The sequence below is a fragment of the Pleurodeles waltl genome, chromosome 3_2 (assembly GCF_031143425.1).
Source record: "Pleurodeles waltl isolate 20211129_DDA chromosome 3_2, aPleWal1.hap1.20221129, whole genome shotgun sequence".
NCBI lineage: Eukaryota > Metazoa > Chordata > Amphibia > Caudata > Salamandridae > Pleurodeles > Pleurodeles waltl.
The window spans coordinates 50,820,040-50,844,380 of record NC_090441.1 but is presented as its reverse complement, the minus strand read 5'-3'; the positions used below and the strand labels follow the sequence as shown (position 1 = coordinate 50,844,380).

The 24,341-nt window shown below is 46.5% G+C and overlaps 1 protein-coding gene across 1 annotated transcript in view; it reads right to left on the bottom strand.

Annotated features, from left to right (window-relative positions):
* Positions 1 to 328: 328 nt before the first annotated feature.
* GAS2L2 (growth arrest specific 2 like 2) overlaps positions 329 to 24,341 on the bottom strand; it is a 148,288-nt gene continuing 124,275 nt past the window's right edge. Inside the window, exons 5-6 of the mRNA XM_069226739.1 lie at positions 16,365 to 16,632; positions 329 to 3,283 (exon numbers count right to left, since the gene is read on the bottom strand). Coding sequence (XP_069082840.1) covers positions 1,318 to 3,283; positions 16,365 to 16,632 — 2,234 coding nt within the window. The 3' untranslated portion in view covers positions 329 to 1,317. The remainder of the gene's footprint in view (positions 3,284 to 16,364; positions 16,633 to 24,341) is intronic.

The following is a 24,341-nucleotide window of genomic DNA, read 5'->3' as shown; positions in this document are numbered from 1 at the left end:
CGGCGGTCATTCTGACTTTCCCGCTGGGCGGGCGGGCGACCGCCAAAAGGCCGCCCGCCCAGCAGGAAAGACCCAGCAACGATGAAGCCGGCTCCGAATGGAGCCGGTGGAGTTGCTGGGGTGCGACGGGTGCAGTGGCACCCGTCGCGATTTTCAGTGTCTGCTAAGCAGACACTAAAAATCATTATGGGGCCCTGTTAGGGGGCCCCTGCACTGCCCATGCCAGTGGCATGGGCAGTGCAGGGGCCCCCAGGGGCCCCACGACACCCGTTCCCGCCATCCTGTTCCTGGCGGTAAGAACCGCCAGGAACAGGATGGCGGGAAGGGGGTCGGAATCCCCATGCGCCGCCATGGAGGATTCCTATGGCCAGGGGAAAACCGGCGGAAAACTGCCGGTTTCCCTTTTCTGACCGCGGCTTTACCGCCGCGGTCAGAATTGGCCAGGAAGCACCGCCAGCCTGTTGGCGGTGCTTCCGCTGTCGTTGGCCCTGGCGGTCCATGACCGCCAGGGTCAGAATGACCCCCTTTGTCTTGAGCCCGAACCTTTGAAGAGATTGATGAGGCCAATGAGTTTTTGCATAACTACAGCCAAGAACCATCACAGCCACATTTGGCTCAACCATCAAAACATAATTTACCTGTAGAAAGAATTACATATTCTACAGGTAAACTGACTATCTTTGCACTGGAGGCTAGCCAGTGAGCAGAGACTCTGCAAAAAAGCCTTTTCACCCACTGTGGCTAGCAAGAAGCAATAATGCCTGTGTATTACGAAGTGCTTGTTATGGAAGATCTCTTGCAACAGTCATACTTAGATCAAACAGCCAAGCTTTTTGTAGGTGAGGCAGAACTTCAGTTTCATGTTATTAGAAATGCTATGTAGCTAGCTTATCTCTCCATCTCTTTGATTTGCTTTCAGTGATAGACAGATAAATTAAGACTGCTAGGATATACTGTGGCCTCTCAGCATAGGAAACTGCTGGTACCTTTAAGACGGAAGAACATGCTATGAGGTGTGTCTAGTTGTGTCTTATGTTTCTATTACTGTCATATAAGGGTTTTGTGAATTTGTAGTTGTCATGCTTTCCCTGAGAATGCTGTACGTTAAAATATACTAAAGTGAAATAGGTTGAAACAGGATTGGCCCTGCCTGTCAATGCATAAGACCTGTGGGTGGCATGTTTGTGGGAGGTGTGTATACATGTCAGCAAACCAAGCTGAAGGATGTGCTTGGGCCGAGTGACCTCTAGCTCCATGGGGCCTCCTCTTTCACAGAGATTCATTTGTATCCTCCAATTGCAGAACAACTCCTGCCATTCACACCCATGATTCCTCATCTTCTTCTGTCCTTTCAGGTTGGCTTCGTCCTTGTTCACTTTTACTTTCAGAAGTCTTGGACTGGGGCGAGTTGCTGTGATCAGACATCCAGGCTTCATCATCAGAACCAAGGTTTTCTGTGGTTTGTGCTGTATTTCTCACTAAAGAAGATCTTTGAGAATCCTGAGACTGCCTACTTGAAGCTTGGCAGGGCAGAGTTGTCTTTATGTCTTTGGCACTATCTGCAGTAGTTTCCTGCCTGTACTTGACTGGGGTTGGGATTTTTGATGGCTGCTTTTCTGGCCTATTATCCCGCCGTGGGCGAATTTTAGGGCGCAGCTTTAGCTTATAGATAGATGGCACTCTCTCTGGCTTCTTTAAGGACCTTCTAGGCTTTGTTCCTTGAACAGGTGTATATTTGTCTAAATCATCAGCCTGTGGGACAGAAGTTGTTGAAGACCCTTGGTCATCGCATGTTGCCTGAGGACTTTGCGTAATTCTTTTGAACTCCTTGGACACTCTACGAGTTCGCTGAGAAGGCACCCTCCTTAGCTTTAATCCTTTGGTTTCAATGGTGGCTGTTTTCCTCCTTGTATAAGGTTGTTCTGTTTGTAAACGCTCTGTTTCTCCCTGTGTTCCATTTGAGATGGGTAAGCTTGATTCTGTAAGGAAATCTCCTTCGACTTTCTGTGGAATTTTGGCAATCCAGTTCTCCACATCCACTCTGTTGAGCTTTTTCTGACCTTTAGATAGTTCTGAGATCACATTGTCATAGTTTACATGTGGTTGCCATTTTGTGTTAATATATACTCCACTTCGGGGCACTACAACACCTTCTCCTCCAATCTTTAGCGTGCTTGGAAAGGAAGACACAGAGGACAGTGTGCTGAAGTCGTGAACTGCTGTGTCACTCGAAATACTGCAATCCGGGGTAAAGTCACAAAGCCTGTTCAGTGACTGATTGTTCTCATCTGAGTCTTCTTTCAGCTCCTTAATGTTGGATAAAATCTCATCCTCCAGGCTCCTGTAGAGTTGCTGTTCTTCCTCCTGGTTAATGGGTAATGGTGTGTATGCTTGCTCTCTTTCCACATCATCTGAAAGATCTTTATTGTTTGTGTTATTTCTCTCCATAGATTCATCTTCCCACACTGTATCACACCGCCCAGTGCCTCCACCGATCTCTAGGTGAGGTCGACTCACCCTCTTTGTTTTTGTGTTCAGACTGCGGTCTTCGATGTGATCCTGAATACTGCTCCCAACACTGCGTGTTCTTAACATTTGATGAGGTGGAGATTTGGTAGTATCGCCAAAAAGGACTGATCCGCCATTTTTTAACTGGGACTCTCCCTTTGCACCTATTCTCGGAGTGGGGGGTCTGATGGACATAGAGTTTTCTGGAAGTTGATTCTTGAGACTGGGATCCTTTTTTGATGAACTGGTTATTGATTTTGTTGGAGAAGGAGACTGTAATGACATAGGCCTGCAAGAAACTACGGCAGCACTGGCTGATTGAGAATTCAAGGTCTGCTCTTTTCCTTTAGCCTGCTGTCTGGTAGCTTGTTGTAGATGTTTAGTGGGGCTCAAAGGGCGTGTTCTTCCAGCAGAATCTCTGATGTTTTGCTCTTGAACTGTGGACTGTTTTTGAGCACCTCTGAGTGACAGTGGGGTGGCGTCTTTTGACGTGTTGGGCTGGGGCAGGGTCTGTGCATGGCGGTTGCCCTTTACAGAGGACTCATTCTGGCTAGTTACTTTGGTCCTCGCAGCCTTTCTCCCGAATTGTTTCTGTGAAATGACTTCTGATGCCCTACTGTAATCCTCCTCGCTTTCAGTGAGCTGGGACGCCAGTGATGACGTAGAGCTGCTGAAATGATCTCGCCCTGAACGGGGGGAAGTAATCTGCTTGGCTTTAACTCTCTCTTCTGGAAAGGATTTTCTGTGAGAAGGAGTACCTGGGCGCTGCGGTAATCTGCAAAAGAGGGAAACAAAAAACATAATAACATTACACTCTTCTTGACTGAGACACATAGAAGAAGCGAGCAGCTCTTTGTAAGAATGTGGTCTTGACAAACATTAATCATGGAGGGTCTTGCTTATAAACCCGAAAAGCAAATGTTTATTCTGGATGAGTTTCTCTTACATTTAGAGCAGATTTCTGAATTTTCTTTTTACTTCCGGGAAGTACTCCTGGGAATCTACAACTGTTTCCGGGAATTTCCCTTCTCCATATTTACTCATGCAGGATTTCCACATCAGAAAATCCTGCATGAGAAGGTGTGGGGAACATTCCTACCCCATTTACACAACAAGAGATGATTTTGTATGTTGGGTGTTAATCTCCTTTGTTGGGTGGAAAACCTATTAGCAATATTTGAGTATATTCACAAAGTTGCACCTTTGTGTGTATTTAAACTTTTTGTAGTACCAGCCCCTCTGCCCTATCCCTGCTCTTCCATTTCTAAACCTGCCATGATGGTATTTTTTTCTGACTTCTAAATGCAATATCCAGCATTCTCCCCCACTAACCAGCATGCTGTTCAGGCATGACGCAATGAGGATTTAGTCTTAATACATTTGCTAACAGATTTCGCAACCCTATATTGTGTTTTGTGTGGTCGAATTATATGCTCTGAGCAATTGTTTGCTGAAAGTTTAATTGCATAAAAGCTTCTTGCTCCTAGGAGGCCCAAACAGTCTGTCACACAGAATTAACTTAGTTTTAGGGATGATTGTATCACCCTTGGTAGCATGATTGAGCAGCACAGGTTTCTCAGAGAAAGTGCCTATGATATGGGTACAACAACTGAGCAGATGACTATACACATAAAAAGCTTAAAGGATCAAAGAAAGGAAAAAAGAAGAACAATGTGTTATTTTAAGTCAAGTAATCGAGTCTCACATTATTAAAAATTGTGAATACTACACAAAGGGGATGTAGTAGAAGCATTAAGAAGTGGTAAGGCTGAGTAGAATGGCGGTAAGTCTTAGGAAAATTGAAGAAAGAAGCTAGTTTGTGGTTGTACAGGCTCTGACTTGAAGCAACTCCAAAGGCAATGAAGCTCTGGCAAGGTGTTTTTGAATGAGATTCAACCCACAGCGGGTCAGCTAATCAAGATGTGATCTAACCCAGCTAGGGTGCTTAAGGTATTGGGCTACAGATAGTGCTATGTAGGTACCTATGGTTGCCGTTGTTCAATGCTCGTTTGGGAAGCTTGGCTTGGGTTTGAATGTTGACTCAACACTAAGAATCAACATTAAAATGCAAGAATTTTTAATTAATTTTTTATTCAGTGTTTCATAAATCTTCAGTGGTATTCCTTGCTGTTGCTGGAATCGATCCCCTTTGTCGCTGTGCTGATCGCCTCCAAGTGCCCCCGACGAACATGACACAGTCGTCCTTCTATTTGACATGATGGTCCTTGTGGTGCCCTCTCGGCTGTTCCTGGGAGTTGCTCCTCGACCCATCTTTCCCCTAGAAAATGGCCCAGAGTTTAGCTGGGTAGAGTAACATGTACTTCACACATGCATAGCTTGCAGTTTCGCTTCACCTGTTTGAATGATTTAAATTGCTACTGTACCAATCTGGTATAGTCTGGGACAATTTGAATTTTCTGGGAGCCAGGGAGTAAGTACCCCTTCCCTGCCTCTGACTGTGTGTTGAATTAGGCCCCTGTTCCTATGGTTCATAAATCGAGCTATGATTGCCCTGGGTGTCGCTTCCAGCGGAGACTTATGATGTGTCCGCTTGAAATCCAACAAAGTACAAATTGTTGTGCATGGAACGACCTTTGGCGTCTTCTGCCCCGGCTGTTAGTTCAATTGATGTACCTTTTAGTTTCTGGCCTATCTGGCGGACCTCCTGAATCAACCCCTCCAGTGTGGCTATGCGGCCCTCTGCATCCGTTACTTGGCTGGTTGTCTCACACAGATCCTTCCGAAGCAGGGGCCACATCGGTCCCACCTCCCGAATTGTAGTTTCCAAAGCTCTCCACCAGGACTTTATGGCCCGAAGGATGGCATCTGTCCTGAGATGGGCCGACCCTTCACTCCCTTCTTCTCCTGGCTCTGTGGCTCACCCAGGTGCCGCCATCATGGTGGGTAGCTTCAGCGGTTTAGAGAATGTACCCATTTGTCTTTGTTTGGGAGGAATCTTGTCATGTGCCATCACTTTCTGACCGCCAGACTTCCATTGCTATTCCCTCAGGGTAAGCAGCATGACCACCCTGTCTTTCATCCGGGGCTTCTCATCGGGTTGCATAGGAAGTTACTGGTGTTGCCGGTGAGATGTTAGGGGAACACCCTTGATCTCTCTGTAAAGCCACCACTGAAGGGGCTGGAGGGCTGTTGTCACTGTTCCTGTTTGCCAGTCCCAGCAGCATCCAGGGCCGCACACCTTTGTGGGCCAGGCCATTCCAGTCTTCTCTCTTTTTAGGGTCCCTGGGGCCAGCTCAGTACACTTAATGGGCCTCTACCCTACACGGCCCTAGTGACCGTCAGTCCCCGCGGGATCGCCCGGCTGCGGCTTCTTTCGCTCCGATTACTCTCTTAGGCCGCCTGTGCGCCCTCAGCCAAGGGACTCCACCCCTCTCCCCGGGCCTGGACCTCTCCTCGCGCCCGGGCCTTCCCCGCCCCGACCTCTTCTCTCCTCAGGCCCAGGGCAGCTGCAGGGCCCCCAGGAGGCCGCTGCTCAATGGGACCGCAGCAGGCACTGGGGGAGCAATCCCGCCTCTCTGCTATCATCTATGATGGTCTTTTTTTATGTTTACAAGAGTTTCGCTGCCTTTAAATACCGGCCCGATTTACAGTCTTGGAGTACATCGCTAAAAAGTTGGATTGCTTTATCCGTTGGAGGAATGCCATCTGGGATGAAAGCTGGATGGGAAACTAATGTAACTTCAGTTTTCCACAGCTGATCGTGAACCCTAAGGTGCGGCTGAGAAGTGTTTAATCTGAGGTGAGTTGCAGGTGAGAAGGAGCGCAGTCGTGACTGCCTCACGCATCTTTGTGAGTCGTTCAACATAGAATGATGCAGATCCCGGGGTTATAGTAACTCTTCCAATGGTGAGTACCGAAGATCCTGAAGTTGCTACGTCTGTTTTGCGTTTGCCATGAATCAAACTTCATGTTTTGCTACGTGCACTATATACGACCCGCTTTGTTATGACATCTGCTATCTGCGTTGGTTTTTTTTCTTCTTTGATGTAGTGGCCTGAGTCCAGGCGCTTTGCGACCAAGATTAGTTATCATAAAACCGCAAATAAAATCAAAGTAGCTCGAGGCTGGGAGGGCTGCAGATTAAAAAGCCCGAATTCCTTGTAAGAAAACACAATTGGGTGGAACAGGCTTCTTTTGTGTCCTGTATTTTTAGGAAAGCTTGCATGGAAGAAATGTTCTACTTATCGCTCTGGACCTGCCCTGAAGTGGGAGGGCAGCAAGAAAAGGTTAGTAGACCGGACTGTGAAGGAAAGAAGTAAATACTCTGACCTAACCAGAGCCTTTACCCCTCCACTCCTCTCAGGCGGGTGGATGGCAGCGCTGGTATCCGTGTTATGCCGTTCCTGCCACTATATAATCAGGAATTTGGCTCCCACAAAATAAGTTTGTTCTTTTCTTTTTTTGTCACTGAGGGGGCCTTGCGAGGTTTCCATGGAAACGCGGCCTGGATGTGTGCTTGCACAAAGGACCCTGTCAGCTGGAGTGGGCACCGAGCAATTGGTGTGAAGCAATTTATAGATTGCTTGGGCCTGGCGTATTCATTTCTTGCCTTCAGAATTACTGCTCAGCTCCCGCCCACAGGGAGGGAAAGAGACAGGAGGTACCAGCGAGCAGTGGGGGAGAGATGTGCGGATGTCAGAGGAGCTCATTGTGAGGGGCGCGTCAGGAAGGCAGTAAACAGAGGATCGAGTTGCGTGATGTCACTTTTAGTCACTAGTCATGAGTCCCACAGGACTATAGAAACTGTAAATATCACCAGGGAAAATACCATTATCTCAAAGTAGCGGTATACAGCTTAATTTCAAGTGCTCCCGCCCCACCGCCCCCCTCCCCGCGTGAATGAATGATAATGACTCGGGCGAGGACGAGTGACGTAGAGGTCACGGCTCTCTGCCTGCAACCATGTAACCACATTCATGTGATAAATGAAACAACAGAAATACAAAAATCTCCCCGCTATCTGTAAGGGAATTGGGGTCGGTTTGGGGGTCGACTCACCCTCACCGCTCAGTTTCTTTCTTCAAAGAACTCTACCGATGGTCAGGTCGGGAGGGGAGCTTGGGATGTAACTAAAAAAATAGGTCTCGGTGTACTAGACCCCAGGTCAGAACTACTAGGAACCATTAAAGAACAGCTGGCCGCTTGAGTTAGTGGTAGGAGTTTGACTTTTTTCTGTTCCTCTGTCTCCCTCGCTGCGGCCTTGACATCATCTGTGGAAAAAACCCGCACCAGTGATCCATCCGCCACGTGGAGCACGGCAGGCTCGCCACCGGGAGCGCGGCACTCATCTGACTGCTTGCAGCAGGTAAGGCCAACTTAACCCAGTGACTTAAGGTTATCATCGACTGACTGATTTGTAAATAACAAAAAGAGAGGAAAACATTCATCTCATACCTGAGTCAAATAAATCAAAGGGGTTCACCATAGTAAAGCAATTTAAACTAACATTTCACCTGAAATTTGGATTTTCTCAAATGAGGCAAAATACACCCTGGGGTAAAAACTTTAGACCTGGCCTCAGAACAAGTCACCCGAAAGAACACTTTCAGAATGGCTCAGGAGGGCAGAGATTGCCCAAAGTCATTGCTCCAGTCCATTCCAAACCTCAAACTCACATATGCTCCTTTAACCATATGTTCTACTCCTAGGCCAATGACTTCCAAATCGAAGTTAAGATGGACAATACCCCAGCAACCTTCCTATAACCTCAATGATGGGAATTCACAGTTGGGTGCAAGATAACGGGCTGAGCACAATGCTAACCTACAATACTGCCCTTTCTTTGGCTGCATCTCTTGTCCACTGTCCCACTCATGTCACTCCATCAAATAACTGGGCATCTCTCTTGACTACGAACTTGATCTAATTCTCCAAGTCAACTTTGTAATTAGCGCCTGCTTCCTTAAATCAGGATGCTCAGGTGAATTCTTCCCTTTTAATGTTGCCTCATTCTTTCTGATAGAGACTTCTAGCCACATATTCCTCACCCTCTGAATATTCGCCAGGCGTCAGACTGGATCCAGAAACATTTCAGCCATACCTCTGTGCGTCTGTAGGTGGCATGGGTGGCTCTGCACTGATGCCACTCTGCTTTGGAAATGACCTGCATAGCCTACAAAAATGCCACTCCTGCACGCGGATGTCAGTTCCCTTCTTTCCGTGCCACCAGATGCAGATCCAGAGCTCCCTCTCATCTTTGAGACTCCTATTATGTCAACAGATTTTAAACCCATTGTGCAAGGGAAATGTCACTACCCAAAATGACAGGTTGTTAACCTCGTAGGGAGAGTTTCAAGCTTATGTCTGTGACAGACCGTCATCAGGTGCTTGTGGGGCCTCCGGTCGAGTCATGATTCTAAGGCCTGCAGTGATTGCACGTCAATGACCCCGGAGGCCAAACAAGATTACGAGGCAAAACTCTATATCGTCAAGCATCAGAAGACTCTGTGATGGGACCGCTCCAAATCAAAAGTTGGATGTTGTTCCAGATCTGGAAGACGCAGGAGTCTTTCCAGAGGTCGGTCATCATCTCGATTAAAGTCGTCGGGTGAGCTGAAGAAAAGACAAGAGAAATCTAAGACGGACTCTGCCCCTTCCCACCACTCTCACTCTCCCAAGACTGCACAAGGGTGATGCCATAATTCTCAATCTCGCTCCTGAAGTTGATCAGTGTCGAGGCCTATCCTGCAACTTTTTCCAGCTGAACCAGAGTTTCTGGGGCCATCCGCCTCCCCAAAACAGATCGAGGAGTTCCACTAGACTGTACTCCGACTCTTCAAATCCTTGCCAGCTCCCTCTGGCATGCTTCCAGTCACCATGGAGCTGACAGGCCCTCCATCTGGAATACTGTCAGTGTGTTCCCCCTCAGTGCCGGTTGGACCCTCCGAGCCCAGTACAGGGCTGTCTTCAGCTCCAGTTCCAACTCCATCTTCGGTGCCACGGCTCACGCTAGTTCCCAAAACTTTGACTCTGATGGCAACGCCACTGATGCCAGAAGACGTGGTACCTATTGTACTCTGCAACTGAGTTGGTGCCGGTTCAACCTCGACTGAGGCCACGTCTGACCATTGTTGAGGCACCGCTTCCTCGACCCGAGCCTTCACAAGGGAGAACACATATTCTGCATTTCCTCTTTGGACAAATAGTAAGATGCATGTGATTAGACTGGCGAGCCATACCACAAAGAGGATTGGTACGACATGTTACAAGTGGCTAGAGGCCTTATTACCTACACAGAGTCAGGCCTACTCTCACCCCTGGGCCTGCCACTGGCGAGAGAGCTTCCTATGGCATGGTAAAGCCTAGGGCTGCCACAGCCCTTGACCTCCAGCTCCCCAACTTGTAAGTCAACACCAATGTTCTTACAGAAGTCTTTCGGCTGGAGCGAATATCCACTGAACTCATTTTATAATTTAATGAGGTCCTTATGGATACTTTGTTGGGGGCATGACCTAAACCTTGCTCTAGGCCCACATTCAACCTCCAGATTGCACGCCCTGCTCCAAGCAACCCTCAGTTACCTCAGCACTCCTCTCCTGAAAGCTTGGTGGTGTAGGTGTCTGTAAGCAAGACAAACTCCAACACATTTCCAAGTCTAAATGGGTGGAGACGTTTGGAAAGAAAGTCTTCTTGTCCACCAGCTTGGCGATTTGTTCTCTAAATGATAGCTGCTTCCGGGGTGCTATTTCCATGCCTTTTGGGATTTGGTGGCTCAAGTCCTTCTAGGTGTTCCTGAAGATCTCCCATCTCCCCTCGCCCAAGCTATGCAGGAGGGTCGTGATGTGGCCAAATTCACAATCCGTTGTGGCTATGACACCACCAATTCCATGGGGTGGGTCACTGGCACCAGTGTTACCATTTGCTGTCATGCTTGGCCAATTTTTCAAGCAATGTCCAGTTGTCTTTAATGAACATGCTGGTTGACTGGAGTGGCCTGTTTCTGAACAAGGTGGACTCCACTCTTGAGCAGTTCAAGGAGAGCAGGATTATGGCTTGCACCCTGGGCTTGGCTGCTCTACATCATCAGCCCTACTGCTCCTTTTGTGGTTTCGGCAGGGGTGCCCCAAACTGGCACCAGTCCAACCTCCACAAGGCACCCAGCAGTTTTTCAGTAGAGGCTATAGTGCCCACAGCCCCATGATCTAGGTCAACGGGCCATCCAGTCCATTACTCCCCCTGCAGCCCCTACTGCCAAACCTATTTAGTATGCCGTTAGCAGAGCATGCCATCCATTAGGAGGGAGGATCTGACGATTCTTGCCAAGTTAGTAGGCCATATAATCAGACAGGTGGGACCTGATATTTGTTCAGCAGGGACTGCCCTACCTTTCATTCTCCATCGCGACTGATGGAGTACTGTTTGTCTATTTTGCGGCTGGAAATGCAAGGCCTTTTGGCCAAAGGGGTCATTGAGTGGGTGCCTATGTCAGAAGGAGGGTGTGGTTGTTATTCCCGCTACTTTGTGGGACCCAAGAAAGATGGAGGCCTTCATCCTGTTTCATACCTGTGCCCTCACCATGGTTTCTTTTGGAAGGAGAAATTCAAAACGGTCTTGTACCATCCATACATGACTATGATAATTGCATTTACATAGGCCTTTTACATTTATTATCTGCAGACAACACAGAGTACAGAATGCAGAAGTCCACCTCCTCCTGTGGTTAAAAAGGTCAGCCCACTTATCTGCCTCCTCTTCTCTGCACTGGTTGCCTGTATCAAGAATGATTAAGTATAAATTCCTCTGTACTTCCTATTGGGACTTCTACCACCAAGACCCTCTTTCATGGCAAATTTGTTCATCCGCTATAATCCTACTACAATACAACATCGCTAAGGTCCTCCGTTTCTTCCACACTTCCTCAAATTTTGAGCAGGCAACCGGGCCTTCATCACACAAGCACTGACTCTGTCGGACCTTCTGCCTTTTTAGTTGTGGAAGACTCTAGATCACTTATACTTTCACAGGTTTCTCTTGGCTCCAGCTGTATTGTATATCTACCTCCAGCAGCCATTACCTATTCACTTATCAATAATATTTATTTTCCTTCTCATCTTGGATCGGCATCAAGAGACTTCCTTGTTGGTATACCTTGTACTTAAAAATGTTAGTGTTGACCATTACCTGTTTGTACCGCTATGCTGATGAAACTATCATGAAACTGAAAGTGTTATTTACCCATACCTCTAGTAAGAATTCTTTCAAGGGATCAAAAGGTGGAGTCAGAAGAGCTAAAGGAAAGTCACACTTTAAAGCATGCAAGGTACCAAGGCTTTGAATCTCTGATGTGACCTGCCAAAAAATGGACTGTTGCACATTAAAGGAGAAAGTAATGTCTAAGAAGCGTACCACTTGAAGAAGAACAAGAGTTTTCAAGAGTTCACCATGATTTAACCCCCAGCTGTTGGTACTTCCACATTGGCATGGGCACCAAGGTCCAGATATACTAACGCATTTTCTTGTAGCAAAACCCGTAATTCAGTAAATAACAGTGTTTGCAACAAGAAAATGGGTTCTTTGAATTAACTAAACCCTCTTAGCCAATTGGTAACATGTTACCAAATTGCTAAATGGGCTTAGTAAATCTTAAGGAATCGCTCTATAGATGGGGCGTGTTTAGGGCGTCCCATCCAAATAGTGATTCCTTATGGAATGTATTAATGATTGGCGGCCAAAATGCAGTCGAAAATCATTAATATTTTACTGACTCCTCAAAGGAGGTGGTAACTGGTTCGCAAACTGGAATAGATCACCAGGGGACTCGTTCCCTGTTGGGAATGGTCCAAAACATGTTTGTAGGTAGTGGTGCATGGGGCCAAAGTCTATTCTTAAAAAATAGTTTTACAAACTTTTTTCTTTTTTTTTAAATGCATCGCGTTTTTCCTCTAAGGAAAACAGGGATGCGTTTAAAAAACAAAAAATACTGCTTTATTGAAAAATTATTACAGAGATGGTGGTCTGTGCATCGTAGTGGGACCCAGTTTGCAACCTACCTCATTAATATTCATCAGGTAGGTCCAATTGGGACCCCCTGTGATTCAGTATTTTGTGAACTGACCGATTAGTACATAGTACAAATACTGCTGGATTCGCTGAAAGTCCAATGCAAATTGCAATCACTTTGTACCTACACCTGGCCCTTAGAATCAAATCACTCCCATTGAAGAAAGTGACAACTATATGCTGACAATGACTGGTGAATGCAAACCACCATAGCAGTAGAATAATCCAGTATAAATCATACTTGTGTGGTGAGCATCACTTCAGGATTTTGATACATCAGAAGATAAAACCTTGGAATGTCCCTTCATTTGAAGTTATTCTTCCCATCATTCAGTGATGTACCTGCTGACCTGGAGGACAGTCCTGATGTGAGGGTTTTCAGGAGACTGTTTTGGATTATTTCACACACAACTCGGGCACAGCTTCAGAATGCCTTGTGGAATGGGAGTCCTTCAAGGTGGTCATCCGGGGACACTGCATGGGGGCATCAGTGTAGGTTAATCGGGAACTTGACCAGAAACACCTGAGTGTCCTCAGATGTAAAAGTGCTCTTGAGGATGTAGACTTCTGCCACATGACCTAGCAAAGTCTCATTCAACTCTGTGCCACTGTGGCCCAGAACACTTGCACATTAGCACATGACCAGGTCATGTGGCAGAAGTCTGCTTCCTCAAGAGCCCAGTGGGGGCAGTGCATGGGGGTCCCTTCGTGGACTGCAGTCAATTTCTTCGGGTAGGATAAGTCCACAGTAGTCCAGGACACGTGTCCAAAACTGTATGATCCGGTGTGGTTCACTTCCGGATGTGGTGTTGCTAGTATTGGTGATGACAAGCTGAGCTGATGAAGCTGGGCTCGGATGATCGTGTGCGTTCAGTGCAGCCCAGACACGGGGCTTCTTTGGATGCCCACTAGCAGCGAAGGCAAAACAGTGTCCAGTGCTGAGATGTCAATGGGCCCTGAGGCTCACTGTGGTTCCCGGACTTCTCCTTGGACCTCCCATCTCTCTATCCCTGGCCGGTGGGCCTCAAAGCTGCGTGCTGTGCTGCCAGGTACAGGAAGTCATGGTGCTAGGTCTGCTTCCGATCCACCACCAAGGATGCAGGTGCTCTGCGAGCAGACGTACTGTGCCATGTGCCGGGTGGAGCTGCACATGGTAAGAGAGCGACATGAGTGGGCAGAGGCAGCTGTCAAAACGGCATTCTAGGGGAGATGGGCGCGGGTGGAATACCCTACCACCTTGAAAGACCAAACTTACATCAATGCGCTATACTTCACTATACCAGTAAAGATAATCTTAGTGTTTATTATGCATTTGTATAGAAGTTTATATCTCAATTCGCAGTATGACACAGTGTCCATTCTCCCAGTCACAGCTTGACCTTTAACTCGCCAGTGTGACATATCTTACATTCTCCAAGCGTGCCATATGTCATCCTGTTGATCACACAGCCTTCACTCTATCAGTCCCAGTGTGACAGAGCAGCGTTCCTTCAAAATGACTATTTTCAGTCTGACAAATCGACTTTCGCTGATTGTGCCGCTTCCGGTAAAAGTTCAGACTTTCCACAGCTGACTTTGTTAACAATTTGCTATTATCAGCAAGTCACTCCACAGTGCGAAAGATGGGTCCTTCTCCAGACCTTACAGCCAATATTCTTTCTGATTTTCAGTTATCAGTGAGGAGTCGGTCTTGGAATCTGTCCATAAATGTTTCCTGAGTCAATGTTTCCTGAATCAGACTGCATGACCCATTGTGTAGCAATTGTATAGGTCTTCAATCCCTTGCGGCACAGCACCCAGGATAATGTCCTGCATGGTTAAACACTTATAAGGTCCCAAAGGCGAGACCTACTGGCTATGCCAATGATTGTTGTTCTTGATCTTGCTGTTCTCTTGTTCCTACTATACACTGCCTACATGATGGCCGCCCCACCGTATTCCCCTGCAAACAGTGTACTGACAGGAGAGGTGGGGTAAGCACGATGTTCTCCCTGATGTCAGCAAGACTATGTTACTGAGGGTGGTATTCTAGACTTGGAGATGCCACTTTCGTTCGAGACATGATGACAACATCTAAGGCATTGTAATGTACTGTCTATGTTTGCATGTGTTTTTGGGAATGCTAATAAAAAATAATGTAAGAAATCATTCAGTTGTGCACACTCCTGTACCTTTTATCTTCAGGTCAGATTTATTTTGTTCAATAGAAAATGTATTAGTCATGTTGTGTTAGTGGTCGTACATTGTCTTTTTTCTGCACACATGTCTCCTACCAACCTGCACAATCCATATAGGCTGTCCACTTGGCACAATCCACATAGGTTGTCCACCATGATGTGGCATGGCCCTGCGTTGTGTTTCTATTTCTGTGTCCCACACTACCTCACCCCTCATCATCTGCCACTGCTAATCTATACCCTCTGAAGAGAGGGTTTCAGCCCATTAGTGAACACTATGGCTGGTATGATGCATTTGTAGTCGTAGTTTTTTTGGGGGGTACTCCTTTGTCCTCATTTTCCTTCACCTCCAGCCTTCATGCTCCTCACACCATCTTATTACCTGTCCTTCATGCCTGTCTCATTACACACTTCAAGGCAGTAAATCAGGCTGGCAGTTTCTGGGTTTGTGGGCTCCTCTGTTGCTGCATATTTTATCTCCCTCCGGACAATAGTCAGATGCTGTTGATAATGATTTTTATCTCCTATGTTTTCTCCCACAGTCTGTGTTCCTCAGTTGTCTCTTTTTATTCTTCCATTTCTATGATTGACCAATGTCTCTTTTCATTATTCTCAATCTCGTTCCACCACTCTTCTCTATTATTAGTCTCTATTATTTCTTTCACTTCCTGCGTCCTCCGCTGCTTCTTTTCACCATTCCCCTTTTGATTCTCTTTTCATTCTTCCCTCTTCCCTCATTTCTATTTTTATTTTTCTCCTTCTCTCTCTTTGTAATGAGTTCTCACACCCATGAAGCATGACACTAGAAGAAGGTTTGGTTATGCAAACTTTCTCAGCAGAAGCCTCGCCTTTTTTCCTTTTTGCATTGATCACTTTGAGCAAAAGTGTCCTGAAATCCTGTCCTTGGCTTTTCAACGTATTTACTCCACAGGTAAGACCACGGCCACTTGTCCTCTAGGCACGTCCCTAGGAGACAGCACATGGTCACTGGTCCACAGACGTGAAATTTGAGTGGTTCTTTAACAAAATCCCCGGTGCATTACTTTGTCAACTTCAGCGGAACCACTGAGGATACAAAGAGTGTGCCCCATGAAGTGTGACTCTTGCTAACGACTGAGACTGTACCCCAAGATCTGGGACTGATAATACCTGGTTGAGACCACACCGAGTTATTGAAGCTGGACTTGCTCCCCTCCGGTGCCCCTCTGTCCCCTGCGACCCTTCCCCAGTGTGATCCCTAAAGGTGTATTCTGTTTGCTGTGTGCTCCCGTGCCCTCCAGCCCATGCCCTCCTTGATGTCCAGTGCCAGCAGCTTCAGCATCTGGCAGACCTCTGCTTTTGAACCAAACACTCTGCAGCAAGCGAAGCATGTGTAAAAAACACAAAATAAACCTAACGTGATGATATAATGATGCACCACGCATTCGCACCTTGCTAGTCTTGATAGCAACATGAAGGCCCCACTCATTTCTATGTCTCTGGTCTAACTGACTTTTAATCAAAGTGATTTGTTGTGAGGAGTTGGACAATACAGTGGCGACTGGGAGTGTGCCAGGCTGACGAGTTGTAGAACAGCGTATTGGGCATCAGCGGATACCACCCTGACGGTGACCTATTATGGACAATGAACATAGAGCGGCTCCCCTTTGGATTTGTTACCTGAGTGTCACACCTCTCTTGAGGTCAGATGATTCCGGGGTGTTCCAGGAGGCTGGAGTCCTCTCACCTCCATCCACGGAGGAGGAGGTCTGGCTCCTAGCACTGGGCATGCCAGGGGTGTAAGTCCTCCAGTCTACTGCCGGCAGCGGGCTCTGGGATCTGCTCACAATCAGTGACGTCTGGTGCTTGGGAGTCAAGCCTGATCGGATCTCATGAACTGGCGCCGTCTGCTTCTGGGAACCTCCCGCTTTCACAGCCTGCTTGTGAGCTAGGAGGCAAAAAACAGCGAGGTGTCACCCACAGGATTCACGTTCCATCAGCGACAGTCACATTATTAAGCATTTATCCTGCTGCCTTATTACTTATTGCTAAGAGCTGCTGTCTAATGTACCACCTCGCAGAGGACATCCTGCAAGCATTAACACATGCTCAGCAACACAACACGTGGCTTATAGTTGACTTCTATATAACTCTCGATGTCTAAGTGAATCTTAAGCACGTATTGCATTATATTATATAATATTGGGCCTGAGTGTATGTTAATGCTCACAAGGGGCGGTGGCTCAGCAGACTAGGGCATCATCACCAGGGTATGTGTTGACCTCGTGACCACATGCTGAAATCCAGGCAAGCCCACTCAGTCTTTCATCCTACCGAGGCTGGCAAAAAGAGTTACAATATACATATGGTATTGAGTCCAGAGTGGTGAACCTTAGCTTTACAAATCCACATGATATTTTATTATAATCACTGTTCAATAACGCGTATATAGAAGTGTTGGTACTTATAAAGTGAGACATACGTAGGGACCAACAAAGCACTGTACATAGTAGGACACGTGGACAAGATCAGTGTAAACGATTACAAATGAATAGTGCAAAATCAAAGATTCGATGATAAAGGGAACAGAGATGAAAGGAAAGACAACAGGGAGGAAAGATCACAGGATGAAAAAGGGACAAAAAACAAGACTTAAGAGAAAATAACCAAAGTATAACAGCAGAAATATAATCAAGCTCTGTATGCTGCAAGCTACAATGGGACCGCGATATCACAGGAGTCTGAAGTATCCACTGCAGTGTTCTATGCAGAATCTCCAGCCCAGTGGAATTGGCTTTTGTGTGGGAGTTCAGTGGGTTATGAAACTTACTGCAGGGATATGTTGGCCTGCAGGGCACAGGTTCTAGTCCCAATGAGAATGCTGCGGGTACGTGCACCTGGTGTAGATATCTATGTATATCAGTCAGGCCAGAAACTGTGAAAGCTCTTTGGGTTAATGCATGTTCGACACAGGCTCTAACCACAGTGCGATGTATCAGCGGGTTAAAGTACCTTCTGCTGAGATCTTTCTGTAACCAGTATGCCACGGATTACAATCCTAGAGGGATAACTCATTTCTAACAGTGAGAGCTCTGCATCAACGAAGTCCTGCTATTTAAAAATTGAAACAAGACATTGAAATTTACTCCTAAAACGCATCAATTTTGGAGCAAAGGCTAGCTCAAACTTCGACCACCATAAAACCCTGCTTCTACTCCATACCAGGTCTGCACCTGAATTTGTTGGTTTATCTTACACTAGAGACACTTTCCTTTAAATGTGTTGGTCGTGAAGCAGCATGTTCTGACAGATAGACCTGCACAGTCGCTCTGCTTCCTATCCGATAGGAAAAACTCACCTGTGCGTGTCACTTACAAAAACATAAAATGATGGTTAGAATTAATCTCTGCCACTGGAATACCTCAGGATGCATTCCTGAAGTTACAGACTCCATATTTTAATGTGTGTTCGGGGTTTAGTGGTTTGTGGTCTGTTGGTTCTCGACTGCCATATAGGCAAAGCTGAAAGTGTCTGCACCCCTAGTGAATGACGGTGTCTTCTTCCTCAATTTACGAATATCTTTGTCCAGTGGACATGAGTGCCTCACTTACACAGGGTATTGGAGCTCATTCTCCACGTTTTCTTTTAAAGATGAACACCACCATATTCTGTATGGCTGGCATCTAGGCCGCATTTCTGTGGTGGTATTATTGTGTTTGAGTGAGATATCTTTTACGGAAAGTGCACCTTTAGTTGGATTAAAAGCTTGTTGGTACATACTCATCAACTGCCAGGCTGATGCCAATTTTGGGGAGAGATCTAAGGTAAAGATTGGCTTACAGTATGTAACAATGCCCAGTACACTGTGTACTTCAGACCGAAGGATGATGGCGCAACAGAATCAATATCTTGTACTTCAGATGTATCTGGTGGTACCAGCCCCACTTTCCGCCACCTCCCCCGCCGAGAAGTGGTAACCAAAATGTCTATGTTGGGATTACAAAATGTAAACTTTTTTGTTTAATGGGAGGTTATGGACTTGGAGTTCTGCAGGATAGGCTTGAGACATGATTTGTTTTCCTTGATGGTCTACCGTGTATCAGAATATCATTGTCTAATTTGTTGAACCCACTCAGCCCTAAAAGGATCTCAGTGACGCAGTTCTGGAAAACCTCAGCAGCACTGGAAATGCTAAAGTTCAGTCTGTAATAGGTTTGAATTACAACACGTGTCAAAAAGGTGATGATGTATCTCGACTCGGGCTTAAGGAGCAGTTGATGATATCACGATTGATAAAGAGTCCCAGTCATGGTCCATGCTTGAGGACAACGAGGCTTCAGTGACTTCAAAAACCAGGCCAATAAATGTAGGTGTTAGTGGTATTCAAATTTGGTATTGGTGTTAGAAAGACGCGTGTCCATGCAGATGCAGTGCTCGTCGGTTGCTTTGGTTTTTAGAGCACTACAAGCAGAAAGCCATGGGGTAGGGCCTTCAACTTTCCTGATGGTACCAGATTAACCTAGCCAATGACTAATGTGTGCTGTGCAGTCACACCAATTTGTCCATCAGACACCCTAAATCTTTGAAAAGTGTAAGAATGTTACTTATTTGACAGATACTGACATTCAGGGAAAATTGGATGAGGGGACCTTTCTCAGTGGTGTGACAGCTAATTAGAGTATCTGATCTAGACTTCATACAAAGACTTTGATATTGATGATCTGACCTTAGTGTACAGCTTATGTAAAAAAACAGACTGCAGAATGTTAGGGATGCGGTTTTCCCATATGTGATGAAGGGAACTGTGTTTAAATTGAGGGTTGATGGTGGCTCAAGCAAGAGGCATGGTGATTTCTGCATTGTGTTGATGGATGTCCCTGTTAATAAGAGAGGTTACAGGCTGGTCACAGATTTACACCTGACATCTAGGCTGGCTCCTTCGATACAGTGCCATGTGTGTGCACGATATGCACAGCACTATCTTTCAATACTTAATCCCCTTTCATGTGTCTGATTCTGGCAATGGGCATTTTGGGAGTAATTTCCTGAAACTTTTGAGTTAGAGCAATAGTTTGTGATGGCAGGGGCGTAGCTAGCAATAGTGCAGCAGGTGTAGTAGCACCAAGGTCTAGGAGTGAAAGGGGCCCACTTGTATGCACTTAATTACAGATTTTTACTAGAGTGGCAACCTAAAGCACTTTAACTCCTTCGACTTGTTTCAGGCAATTCTCTTTGTACAAATATATCATGAAGACACAAACATTAATATTTTTCATTTGATTTATCTAGTTGATTCTGGGCACTTCAAACGTTAGTAAGGACCCGCTTTCTGGACGAGCTATTTGTTATTCACTGACACTCTTTGTTAACTAATTCTGTTCTAGGAGACCGTTTCAGCCATGTTACAGCCCCTTAAAAGCAGTGTTAATTGCCGCCCTGACTCCTTGTGGCATTCCCGGCTAGGTCGCTGATAGTCAAAGTATGACGCGCATGCGGCCCTCCTGACCTTTACATGCGGCCCTCATGACCTTTACATGCGGCCCTCCTGACCTTTACATGCGGCCCTCCTGACCTTTACATGCGGCCCTCATGACCTTTACATGCGGCCCTCCTGACCTTTACATGCGGCCCTCATGACCTTTACATGCGGCCCTCATGACCTTTACATGCGGCCCTCCTGACCTTTACATGCGGCCCTCATGACCTTTACATGCGGCCCACTGGTCCACTGTGGCACCGATCTGCTGTTTACTCGACTCAGCACTAAACCTTAAAAAATGTTCAACAAACAGGAAAGTATTTATTTAGAGATTAGTTGATGTTAAAGAAACGAAATAACTATGGAGTCCTGCACTGCTAAAGTTTAGGAACACCATCAAGACATCTTGCAGCAAAACTGTAAAAATACGATAACATTTCTTCACAATTCAAAAAGTGTATTTCATTAACATGCAAGACCATTTCACTTTAGTACATCCGATTATATCAGTGTTTTGAGATTTTTTTTTAAAGTGATAGTTTCCAAACATGATTTTAGAAACATTAATCCGTTGTCCACCCCCCTCCCCCCCCCAACCCACCAATAGTGAAATGAAGGGCAAGTCAGTCATGTGCACTCTGTGGGTGGCCTGGGTTATTACTACACATGAACAAAATGATACTTCATTAAATCAAACACAGGAAAGGTTTTATACAGCACACATCCCGAAGACATGTATTTTGAGGTGCTCCTATATATGATAATGAAGAAAAGGGTGGGAAAGTGAAATAAAACAACGCCTAGGATCACACAATTTGGTAAAGTGGAGAAGGCAGGTTAATCCCAGGTTTTCTGGTTTCTCATTGTGCAATTCAGCCAGTATATGTATATGCCCTACACCCACATTACTGCCAACACCACCCCTACCCCTCTCCCGCACCTCCAACCGCCACTGCTGGAATCAGTGTGGCCCTCGGTCACATCACAGACCAAACGTTTTGGCCCCCAGGAAAATGTTGGCGAGTACCTATGGGCGAGTACCTATGGGCTAGGTCATCCGTGGACTCCTTAACTACTACACAACCACAGGACAGTTGCTGTACAAGACAGCTCCTAATTGATCACCTCCTGCTGAGGACCCTGTGTTTACCCCAATTAGTCTCCTGTCTCATACACATTTAATTTCAGATTGACTTTCTGCCTCATCCGGTCAGTAAGTACGCCTCTAATGTCATATAGCCACACTATTTTCCAATCTATCGCTCCTTCCATTGCCTCTCCCGTCTCTTCACACACATTTTATTGCACAGACTGATCTTTTCTCTGAAATGCTTTGTCCTGGTCATTACCCTCCCAGGTTTGCATTGACGTAAACAGCAAATAGCACGAAGCTGAATCAACTCCTCATCTTTATTATGTATGATTTTAATTACTCGAACAATGATGGACTGTACTGCACTACTGCTGCCTTTAGTACTCACCCTTTCTTTCCTATGCTGATCTTTACATTTGTTCCATCACCGGAGCACCTGATCCCGGTCAAGATGCATTAAATGTTACTTCTACATAACAGCTGCATGGTGCCGTGTAACTTTTTTATTGTTTCCTGTAACTGACCTATTGCACTGTTAGGGGAACGGGATCACTTAAGGGAAGTGGTGTCCAGCGTGTTAGGGGTTGTATTCCTTGTGTCTGCATGCCTCGTCATGTAAAAAACATGTAATGCTAATGTGTTTTATTGTTTTGATGCTACATCGCTTTTATACCGTGGGGGTGCAATCAGAAATGCTCGGAAACCTTTAAAATACCAAACAGAGACTATACTTGCCTAAATGATTGCAAATAAACTACCTGCTAGAAGCTGGCGAGTAAAACAGTGGACATAACACAGCCTCATGTGTTCTTTGTGAAATTGCATTATAAGTGGGGGAGCATATGAGGGAAACATGGCATTGCTTTGCATGAGTCCCTCGTACTTTTACCGTTGTGCTGGAATGTGGGAAGGACGATGGCCCATATTTATACTTTTTGACGCAAAACTGCACCAACGCAGTTTTGCGTCAACAAAAATTAGCGCCGGCTAACGCCATTCTGAAGCGCCGTATTTATTGAATGACGTTAGCCGGCGTTAGCTGCCGGCGCTGTCTGGTGTGCGTTAAAAAAAACGACGTACACCAGGCAGCGCCGGCGTAGGGGGAAAATGGCGTATGGGCGTCCAAAAATGGTGAAAGTCAGGCTGAGGCAAAAAAATCGCCACAACCCGATTTGCGCCATTTTTTTACGACGCCCATCCCCCATTGAAATGACTCCTGTCTTAGCAAAGACAGGAGTCATGCCCCCTTGCCCAATGGCCATGCCCAGGGGACTTCTGTCCCCTGGGCATGGCCATTGGGCATAGTGGCATGTAGGGGGGCACAAATCAGGCCCCCCTATGCCACAAAAAAAAAAAAAAAAATACTTACCTGGACTTACCTTAATGTCCCTGGGGTGGGTCCCTCCATCCTTGGGTGTCCTCCTGGGGTGGGCAAGGGTGGCAGGGGGTGTCCCCGGGGGCAGGGGAGGGCACCTCTGGACTCATTCTGAGCCCACAGGTCCCTTAACGCCTGCCCTGACCCAGGCGCTAAAATCCGGCGCAAATGCGGGTTTTTAGTCCCGCCCACTCCCGGGCGTCATTTTTGCCCGGGAGTATAAATACGACGCATATGCATTGCAGTCATTTTTTAAGACGGGAACGCCTACCTTGCATATCATTAACGCAAGGAAGGTGTTCACGCAAAAAAATGACGCTAACTCCATGAACTTTGGCGCTAGACACGTCTAACGCCAAAGTATAAATATGGAGTTAGTTTTGCGTCGAATTTGCGTCGAAAAAAACGACGCAAATTCGGCGCAAACGGAGTATAAATATGCCCCGATGTGTTTTAGCTTAAAGTGGCGTACATCACAAGTGCCACAAGAGGGCACTAATGCTCTTTCCCTGCGCAGCATTCACCCGAGGCAACCCCACGTTCTACTATAACCACGCACCGAGTAAGGTGCGTGACTGTTTCTGAAGGCAAGATTTGAGGCAGAGCAGACACGGGCCGTTTTCTGCTTAGGTTTCAGATCCATGTATATGTTAATAGCGATACGTTTATTTTATTTCTTTTTTTTTTACAGATGCGTTGCCAGGAGGTTCTTTACCTTACTTCTGGGTTACTCTTTTATGTCATTGCTGAGGGTGCCGCCTGAGGTGTCACTACGGAAATACAGCCAGCAGTTCGGCAGCAGACCTAAATTCCAGAAGAGTTCGTGTATTGTGCATCAGGAATGTGGCACGTGATCCTACACTGGCGACCAAGCCCTGACGGCCTGTGGTTCTGACTGGATGACAGCGAGTCCACGGAAGTATGCAACTTCTGTAGACTCAGCATGAAGTGTACCAGCATCAACACACGACTGCAGGGCCCACCACCACGTGTGTAGTATCTGGCTGGGCTACATGTTGGATCAGGTAGGAGATTAGACAATGAAGAATAAAGCACCAGTGTTCCTCAAGTTTCCAAATTAATTGATATCCACCTGGCTATTAAAAAGTCGACCTCGTCAGTGGTAGTAAACGCCATACAAATAGAATTTACTTTAAACCATTCGCCGCTTAAAAATCAAGTGACCCATTTAACGTGAAGATGTCAGTTTCATAAAATTACTGCTGTGACATATCGCCACGGAGGCAATTAACGTACGTGTGCAAAATCCGTCTGCGCCCAAAACGTATAGCTGCTCTGTGGAGCATCACTGCAACGCACAGACGCTGAATCAGCTATCAAAGGGCAGGCGATGAGCAACGCGTTTAAGAGTGGGCCGGTCTGCAAGGCACACCAGATAGGGGCCGGCACACGACACCTTCCTAAGGCAGGGACGGAAGCCTGGGGAGGGCGAGAAGCCCGCAAAAAACAAGTGCGCCCAGGATGGCGGGAAACTTTTGAAAGAGCCAATCAGGGTGTACCATGGAGGGATAAAAGGGGGTGGCGGCAGGCACACCATGGGAGCATGACGGTGGAGCTGCTTTGTGAGTTGGGCAGAGCTGCTGGGTAAATAGGGCGGAGCAGGCAAAGACAAACTTGATTGGCCAGAAGCACAAAGCCTAAAAGAGGCCTGCTCCAACATGGTCCTTGGGAAGCCTTACAGCACGGACA